Source organism: Alosa pseudoharengus, unplaced genomic scaffold, assembly GCF_046254945.1.
Source record: "Alosa pseudoharengus isolate Yale_2024_CS ecotype anadromous, Long Island Sound unplaced genomic scaffold, YU_APseudo_1.1 YU_APseudo_1.1_scf_3, whole genome shotgun sequence".
NCBI classification, from domain to species: Eukaryota; Metazoa; Chordata; class Actinopteri; order Clupeiformes; family Clupeidae; genus Alosa; species Alosa pseudoharengus.
In genome coordinates this window covers 17,461,119-17,470,788 of record NW_027468718.1, presented here as the reverse complement: position 1 = coordinate 17,470,788, position 9,670 = coordinate 17,461,119, and the positions used below count along the sequence as shown (strand labels likewise).

The following is a 9,670-nucleotide window of genomic DNA, read 5'->3' as shown; positions in this document are numbered from 1 at the left end:
GTACATGTTTATGTTATGTGTGTGGGTGTGTGTGTGTGTGTGTGTGTGTGTGTGTGTGTGTGTGCGTGCTTGTGTGTGTGCCTGCATATGTGCCTGTGCATGCAAGTGTACATATGTCTACTGTGTGAGTATTAGGGGTGTGAATCTCTCATGTAAAAGACGATACGATTCGCATCTAGATACATGGGCACGATTCAATACAAGAAAAGATACATGTTTATAAAAAACGATTCAGTACGATTCGATGCGATGCGATTCGATGCATTTCGATGCAGTTCAAAAAATGGAAAGTATTCTGAAAGATTTTTTATAATTTGCTCAAGGTGCACATTCATTTTATATTATCAATTATCATGGTCATGGTTGTCAATTAGGCAACAAAATGTGTGAATATGATTATCTAAACTGAGGTTTGTTTCATATACTGTATTGAAATGAAAAAAGAATAGTCTACATTTCAGTCAAGCACAGCAGCCAAATACAACATAAAAATACATTTTTATAGACTTTACAGATTTTATAGAGTTATATCTGATTGTTTTCATGGAGCTGTAGCCTTGTTGAGGTAAGACAATACCGAAATAAAATAAAACAGTGCTTAAGACACTCTTGGCCTTTTCTCATATAGGCCTAGCCTACCCTACAAGAATAAAATAGGCCTACAAATAAATGAACTCTCTGGGCTTATTTTGTTCCAACAGTAGACCTAATGCAGAAACCTAAAATGCCACAAGTCTGAGTGAATATGAACAAAATCATTGGCTAATAATTTATGCATCGTTTTAGCAGCAAAGGCCAAATTATTATTTAACATTAAGGAAATCCCTTCATCAAAGGTAAGGCTACTCTACAGACTATCGTTGCTGTTTAGGGATACTATAAGTGCTTAATTTCGCGCTGTTCGAAAAACAAAAGCCGACCGAGTGCAAGTTGTCACATGGTTAAGTTGCAATAGATGTATGGGTAATGAGGTCATTTGACAACTTTGGGCAATGAGTGTAACCAAAAACGAACTGCATTACCCACAATTCCGTGCCACGTATAGTTTATAGTGGGATGAACGCGCTGCTTGGAACGTAAATGAGTCTGAGCGAGCAGAAAAGGTTGTGCACCAATTCATAACAAGTAAATCGATATAACGACCGGTTCATTTCAGTTTTTTTCCGATACGGGGCTTCACGTATCGATGTAGCCGTATCTTACACGTTAAAAACGGATACCGATACGTATCGGTTAATCTTTACACCCCTAGTGAGTATGTGTCATATGTATGATTACTGTGAATGTATGTGTGTGTGTATATCTGTTTGTGCACATGTGTGCACATGAAATGGGTTAACATGACCCCTGGAGGCAAACATACGGAAAAAAATGGTCATCCTAGTCCCTACAGTTCTCAAGATATTCACAGAGAACTGTGTCTGCCCTACCCTCCTTTCTGGGGGTCCAGTCCAATGGGGGGGGGGCTACAGATCAAAACTAAAAACGACGGTTCCATGCTATCCATGTGGGGTTACATGCCCACCAAGTTTTGTGTACCCCGGTCTTTCAGTGTCCCGGGAATCCTTTTTGGAATACGTCACTAAATGTACACATACATTATTTTATTGTAAGGCCCCCCATGAACGAAAGTACACAAAACTTGGCATGCATTCGGAGGGTGTCATAATGATCCTACACTTTTAATTTTGTGCAGTTTTGACCTTGTCAGCCAGAGATATTGTGATGAAAACACCTAATTTTTTGCTTTTTAATTTTTAACTAGGTGGCGCTATACATGAAATAAGTGGTAATGGGATGGGTTGACATGCCCCCTTAAGACCAACATACAAAAAAAAAGGTGGACCTCCTAGGCACCACGGTTCTCGAGATATTCACAGAAAACTGTCTCCGGCCACCTACAGGCCAGTTGGTATATAGTAACATAAATGAATTTATTGTGTGGCCCCCCATGAACGGAATTCCACGAAACTTAGCGTGCATTCAGAGGGTGTCATAATGATCCTACACTTCCAATTTCGTGCAGTTTTGACTATGTTAGGTCACAGATACCTGCGATTACAACACCTCATTTTTACTTTTTTGTGTTTAACTATACATGAAATGAGTGGTTATGGAATGGGTTGACATGGCCCCTTGAGATCAACATACAAAAAAAAATGGTCCTCCTAAACCTTACGGTTCTCGAGATATTCACAGAAAACTGTCTGCCCTACCCTCCTTTCGGGGGGTGCAGTCCAGCGGGGGGGCTACAGATCAAAACGAAAAACGATGGTTCCATGCTATCCATATGGGGTTACATGCCCACCAAGTTTCGTCTACCCCGGTCTTTCAGTGTCCCGGGAATCATTGACGGAAATTTGGACATGCGAAAAAGAAAAAAAAAAAAATCTGACTAAACCTATATGCTATGCTGCGGTCATAATAATACACTGTAGGCTGTTCTAGCTATATGCCCTACAGTTATGGTGCAACTATACTCTTAAGTGCTAGAGGGCAGTGTATCCATAGCTAAAAACCAGGCAACTGATCAAACACTTCTGGAATATGTAGAAGTTGAACATTTCTTGAATGAATACATTTCTTGAATCGGTAAATGCTTTGCGTTAGCCTACAGGGGAAGGCAGCATAGAATTTGGCCCTGATTTTTTTTTTTTAAACAAGGCAACTATCTAGAAGCTACTTTGTATAGCCCGTATAGCCTAATAGTCGCGACTGCAGTAACGTTACAGAGATGCCAGGATTGGAGTCAACGTCAGGTAGGTTTTACGCTAGCTATTGGCATGTTAACGCGAAATCTAGTCTTCTTAGAATACGTTAACATTATTTCTTCTGGATAAAGCTTATCAATAACATATCACTTCAGAACAGAACCAGGGGACCTAACGTAGGTGTAGCCATAACTAGCGTTAGCATACTTGCATGCCTTGTTGTAACATTCTGCTTCCGTTTTTGTTAATCATTAGATATTATTGATGCTAAACTTTCTCATAACGTTGCTGTATCCCGGCTTACAAGATAACTGTTCAGTGAGAATAAGTCAGTAGACCGATGCTTGCTAGTTAGCATGCTAGCACAGCTAACGTAAGTTACTTGACTAACATGACCAAGTTGTCCTATCATTCCCCTCGCTTTTGCAAGTATTTCGACAGGATATTAAAAAGCAATCTATTAGTTATGTCGCTTAAACATTGTATAGATTGTTATTGAGCAATGCCTTCTCCCTTAGGACTTGACAGCACTATCAGAAATATTGGACGACTGCCTCCAGACATTTTCGCAGAAACAGTAAGACAGATTTGTTACCAAACGTTAATAAATTATATGCCATTCAATATATGGTTACGTTATGTATTTCTATGTGCATTCGCAGGATGCCTTTACCTCTTGTTACTTACAAGAGGTAAACAACATTCGTAGGTCATTCAAGGCTACAGTTTGAACGTTAGTTTCCTTGATTGATGAACAGTGAGAGCGGGACAGAAGTGTCGACATGCTTGTTATGACGACCTTCAGTGTGAGTTGCGGTTCTGATTGTAATCTTTTAATCTCTCCAGTGTCAGCAGATTCTGGCTCATCTTCAAGGGCAAAGCCATGCAGTAGATTTGCCTAAAATCTATGATGTGAGTGAAGGCACATAACTGATTTTACAGTCTTCAACTATTGTTGATGACCCAATAAAGGTAATTAAATCCCCCACTGCAACACTATAGTGTTGATGATTGAGTTTCATTCTACTCTTTAGACTTTCCAGAAAGCTGGCATAGACCTTGAGTGGGCAGCCCTGCAAAGCATCATCAGATTGTTATCATCTAATTTCAGGTAATCATGTCATCTTGTTCCTTTGCACAGTTACACAGAAACACACACCCCCGCTTACACAATTATTCAAGCTTATCAATTAAAATGCAGAGCAGAACAATCATTCTTTGAAATCGCTGTTCTCTCACAGAACAGCTGCGAAAAACAATCTCACGGCTGATCAGCTGGTGGCCAGGCTGGGTGAAGGCAGCAGGAGCTGGGCCAAGACTGTGCTGCAGGTGGTGCATCAGCTGTGGAGTGAGCATGGGCCTCTCATTCACACCTACCAGGAAGCCCATGCAATTGCTAACATTGGACAGGTAGGCCCTCCACAGCCGTGAGGCTATGGAGCACAGAAAAAGAATATGAAAAAGAATATGTATGCTGTTTGAATTATTTAATGAAATGTGTACAGATGGTGAATCAAGAGCCTTAGCCATTTTATTCCTGAGTTTAATTACATGTGTAACTCTATATTGCACTGAGGATACAGAAACAAGGACTAAGTACCTCTTTAGAAAAAACACAGGCCTGTCATGACTCCTGAGCCCATGTAGTACATTCATGTGTTTGTTTTAAGATGACACCAAACACAACATAAATGTATTATGCACTACACAAATACCTTGCTAATGACATGTTGCTGGGTAACCTCAGCTGTTCAATCAAGGTTATTTGTGTACGCATGCTGGCCGCTGACCTCTGCTCCTCCATAGATGGTGGACATGCAGTGGAAGCTGGGCATGGCGGTGAGCTCTGACACGTGTCGGTCCCTGAACTCTCCTTACGTGTCCCTGTTGCTGAAGATTGCTGACGCCTCCGGTGAAGTGTCCTACAAGTCTTTTGAAATGTCCATCCCGCAGTTTCAGGTGTGGTTTGTGGAGTGCTTTTCAGGTCTGAGTATGCATTAATGCAAACATTACTCAGTGATTCATTTATTCACCCATCCACTCATTCATTCTCTAAAAATAATGTCTTGTTTTTTGTTACAGCTATGTTACTTGATAAAGTCATACACTTGACAAGACACACTGATAATATGTTGTCCTCCTCTTTGTCTTTGTTGCAGAACTTCCACCAACAGTTTAAAGAAATTGCAGCAGCTCTGGAGACTGTATAACGCTTAAGCACTCCATGTGGCCTTCCCCTGTGTACGGAAAATGCTTCACTCTATTGACCAAAATGTTTACATTCTAATAACGTATTATTATTTATGTGCATCATTGAAATGTCCTCTGTGTCCCAGTAATCAATATGCTGGAAACCAAAGGGGTAATTATGAATGTTATTTTTTTTTTTTTACTAAAACCTGAGCTGCTCTCTGCTTTATAGGTACTGTTAGTTTCTCACACAAACATCCAAGAAAGTCTACTAAAATGCACCCACTTATTCATGCTTGATGCTAAACTGATTACTTACCAGTAAGTAAATTGATAAGGAAATAAACAAACAAATAAACGAAAACCTTGATATGAACTCGTTATTTTGGCCTCATAATGTTGCTGATGTCTGAGGTGTTTGTGTTGACTACTGGCTGCATACAGAAAGTGCCCCCAGGGGGGCACAAATGTCTCATGGTCGGAGACTGCGTCTGATGAGGTTACATGCGCTGCATTTTTAATCTATTTCTGGGAGAGGGGAGACTCATCGGACTCGCATCCCTGGCATCCAGTTACAAGCAGAGCCGCCTATACGGCTTCAAAGCAACATGTATGTGCAGCAGCACTTCAGAAAATATGTTGAAGCGTTGGGGAAGACACTGAAAAAAATGTTAAGACTAACCATTTCGGAATTACTAACTGCAAAGTGGAAAAATCCGCTGAGCTCAAATAGATAGAGATGAGAGCTCTTAATATACCTTCAATACCAACTAATCTGGTGGATTAACTGGATATTCATATACTCAAATAAAATGTGCATTATGCTGAATGTGTTGAACAGTTAGGCTAATAAATAAATCTTGTCAGAGCAACATGTTACTTGATAATGTTTGGGAAACAGTGACAACATGCTAACAACGTGCCCTAACCCCTCCCGTTTACTTGCACAATGCACAGCTGTGTCAATACTGTCAATAAGTGAGAATTTACCTCGTCTTCCTTTTCAGCGCTGTGCATGCAACCACCTGTGCTGCCAGGCGCTTTGCTCACACCTGTCCGAATAAGATTTACCTGAGCTTCAAAACAACACTGCTTTTCAACGAGGCTAAGTCACGTGTGCTTTCTCCTCCCATCGCAAGCCTAGGAGAGTCTGTTCCTTGCACATCGGGTAGGACTCCTATCACGTAGCTTCAGACACTCCTCCTCCCAAAGCAGTGGAAGGGACAGAACCCTGTCCGCGTGCGAAGAATTTCGGAGCAAAGTCAGAATGCAGAGACAACAACGCGAGTGGACAAGGAACCGAAGGATATATATTTAGCCAATGGGTCAGCTCTTGTGTCCAAACGGAATGGTAGTGTTTGCAGAGGGAGGTTGAGGGAGTGAGAACGCTACTTTTCTGTCTGATGATATCCCAATGTCGATTTTCTGTTTACACTCGAGGCTGCAAACGCCACGTTTTAGTTCGTTGCAAACTTAATTTGCATGAGCGGTGCGGCCTTTAGGCTAGACATTTCCGCAGATTATTTTTTTACAGCTACATTTTCCCAACAATATCTTTAAGTAAACTCAGGCAATGTCTAAGATGTCAAATAAACAAACACTCCAACTGTCTTGTGGACAGCACGGGTGTGTATCCTTTATTTTTCAACAACACGAGGTGCGCGTGGCGAGGGCACATTTGCTGCAATAACTTTGCCCCAAACAAAAGATTTGTGACTGAACAGGGAATGGGGCGTGAATGTGCCCAGCGACCAGCCACGCGTTGATTTGTTGAATGTTTGATTTTTTTGCGTTGTTTTTAATTGTTTAATGTATTAGCCGTTGGCAATTATTATAGAGCAATAACGTCGCGACCGTTTAACTCAATCAACAGCTATAGAGATGGAAGGTCAGGATGACAAAGGGAATAATCTGTCGAAGACAGATAAGAGATTTGCGCTCTGGTACATGGGGTGGTCTTCCCTTGACAGAAGGACTACGCTTCCTATGTTACCATGGCTGGTGGCAGAAATCCGGAGGAAAAGTGAGAAGAACGAATCGGGACCCGGACAAGCTAGGGAAGTTATTTTGACTCTCATACCTCCCCTTATCCGATGTGTGCCTGCAAACAGCAACAACGCGTCTGTGTTTATATTTGAGCACAAAGCGCAGTATATATCACGGTTCATTCACAACAGCCATGACCTCACCTACTTCGCCTACCTTATCCGGAGTCAGCCGGAGAACCCCGAGTCTGAAATGGCATGCCATGTCTTCAAGGCTGCTGACCCAAACAAGGTAACACACGTTTCTGAGTGGCTGTGCATCATTGTGTCTCTCACACACTGTCACACACGCACACAGGTTTTATGGGCGAACAAGGCTTTGCATCTGTGAATATCATAAAATCTAATAAGCACTCAGTGTTATGCGTAACAGAAGTAAAGTAAAGGCTGAAGTAAAGGCTGACAACATACAGGACTGCTGAATTGAAAATGGCTTATGCCCATGTAGGACTAAATGTGTATATTCTGTCTGTCAAGGGGCTGAATGCCGCTTCCTGAGATGATTCTGTAAAAATAAAAAAACTTGTCTATTGCTGTATTTAAAAAAGTGACGTCTGGCATAGGCTTGTCTCCAACATTCCGAGCACTTATTTGTGCCCCTAATATATCCAGGCAGACGTCCCCATACACTCAGAAACACTGACTGCATTGCACCTTTGAGTGTACAGGGTTGATGTAGGTGTGGAACAAGTGCTTAGTCATCAGATCCCCTCATTTAGTGACACTGCATGTTCTGGGGCTAATATAATTAATTCCATCTTTGTGGTAAACAATAGCTGAGAATAAGTTAGGAGGCTGCATTTCTGTCTTTCAGCGATGAGTATGACCACAGCTGTCAACTGTTAACTTTGTTAAAACTGCATTAAAAACACCTCTTGAGAACAGCCATTCAAATAAGTGCCTCTGTATGTGTGTGTGCATTTGACTGAGCTGGGGAAAGTGTGTGTGTGTGTGTGTGAGCGTCTGTGTATGTGCAGGCTGACAGGGAGTTTTGTGTCTCACTGGCCAGGGAGAAGCATTCTCTTTCTCTTGAGCCTCCCACTTGAGTCTCTCCCTAGCAGCCGCCCGCCCTAGCTCCGTTGTTGTGCAGGAAAAACAGGCTGGATTGCAGCAACATGTGCTTGGTGGGCCTGGGCCACACGTGGAATGCCTCCCTCAGCCATGCTTAGCCAGAGCTCCCTCAGCACACTTAACTGGCCCTCCTCAATCACAGAGACAGCTCACTCCCGGAGCTATCCAGGGTATACCCACATAAAACACAAAAGGCATGGTTCCCCCTGGAAAGGCTATATGGCTGGCGCTTTGTCTGAGTGCCACTCACCGCCACAAGTGGAAAAACAGTGAACCCCTCTTATCTGTTTCGGCTAGGTTTCATGGGGGCTATTTATAACCCAATTTCTTCTATATCTGGTGCTGCCTGTCCAGCTGTGTGTTAGACTTGTTAGGTGGTGACAGTATACGTTGGAACTAAGCAAAGATGGAATTTGTGTTCAACTGGTGCAACCCGCTGCAGGTAGTTAGTTGGTTATCAGGATTTTTTTAGATTATGTCTGGCAAGTGTTGTAGTGCATTCTTGAGGGAAGTGCTGGGACTTAAGTCAAATGGTGATATTATAGTTTGTAGGTGTGTTATGTAATCACAGTTTGTATTCCCCCGCTAAGTTGAAACAATGGCTCCCTGTGGAAGTTGTAGAATGTCTGGGGTCACTGTAGTACAATAGGGTATACAATCCGGGCCCTAGTCTTAGTGAAAACTTTTTTTTTTCAGCAGTTGGTGTCATATTTCTTTTCCTTTCGAATCATCTTGTCACTTTTGTTTGTGTGCCAAGGAGGAATCCAATGCTACTTTGCATCTAGCAGTAATGTTTTTTGTCAGAGAATTGGCTGGTTGGTGCATTTGCAAGCCAAAGTGCTGTACTATAGCTGCCACAGTGTTTTTTTTTTTTATTACTTATAATTATGGCCAAAGACTATGCCACGTCAAATATCTCTCTTGATTGCGTATTGCCTTCCATTGAACCCAGTTCTTTTAGAATATATTCTTAGGGGACATGTGGAGGTGGTCTTTCATGGGTGTGAACTTTAGCCTCGCGTGAAGAACCCAGTCATACACGTCCTGGAGAGCCTGTACTGTAAATAGACAAGCCCTTGGTACTGTCGTGCCAATCTGTGGTCGTTTTGTACTTGTGACCTTTCACATGGAATCCAGTCTCGGACATGTGCCTGCTTCTACTCATTTCGGTGGGCCCGCAGAAGCAGCATCCAATTCTGAGCAAGCAAGTATGATGGGGGTCACACACAGAAAAGAAAACAATGCAGTGATCATCAGTCATGACAATTGGTGGTCTTGCACTAGCTATACATTGAGACGGGTCTCGATCAGTGACTGAGACATGCCTTTATTTATGGTGGTTCATTAGCAGTGTCTATGAAGGTTCATTTAAGGATCCAGGTGATAGTAGTTCTTTTAAAAATGGACTAAAAGGTATAAAAGTAGTTTTTATAGTAGTTCTTTTAACACTGGACTAAAAGGTGTAAAAGGTACAAAATGTTTCGATGCTCATCCAAACACCATCATCCGTTGTAATCAATGCTTCAGGAAATAACCCTGGCTTATTGATTAGCAACAACAGATGGGTTATTTTTTTAATTTAAACTGTGATTCATTCTTCCTGTCTGCTTGTTACATGATGCAGCAGAATAAGTGAATTTGAAGAACTAGGCC

General features: G+C 41.9%; 2 protein-coding genes across 4 annotated transcripts in view; both read left to right on the top strand.

The window, feature by feature from the left end:
* The first annotated feature begins 2,555 nt into the window (after window positions 1-2,555).
* commd6 (COMM domain containing 6) lies at window positions 2,556-5,265 on the top strand. The gene is made up of 7 exons (XM_076262551.1): window positions 2,556-2,759; window positions 3,230-3,288; window positions 3,558-3,623; window positions 3,746-3,822; window positions 3,953-4,121; window positions 4,518-4,670; window positions 4,871-5,265. The coding sequence occupies exons 1-7, from the start codon at window positions 2,735-2,737 to the stop codon at window positions 4,919-4,921; spliced, it is 600 nt and encodes a 199-aa protein (XP_076118666.1). The 5' UTR covers window positions 2,556-2,734; the 3' UTR covers window positions 4,922-5,265.
* An 822-nt stretch (window positions 5,266-6,087) lies between these two features.
* tbc1d4 (TBC1 domain family, member 4) overlaps window positions 6,088-9,670 on the top strand; it is a 39,580-nt gene continuing 35,997 nt past the window's right edge. For 2 of the 3 annotated variants that reach the window (XM_076263403.1, XM_076263402.1), the window contains exon 1: window positions 6,088-7,178. In XM_076263403.1, the coding sequence (XP_076119518.1) occupies window positions 6,783-7,178 (396 nt within the window). In that variant the 5' untranslated portion in view covers window positions 6,088-6,782. The remainder of the gene's footprint in view (window positions 7,179-9,670) is intronic. The other variant, XM_076263404.1, reaches the window with a different exon arrangement.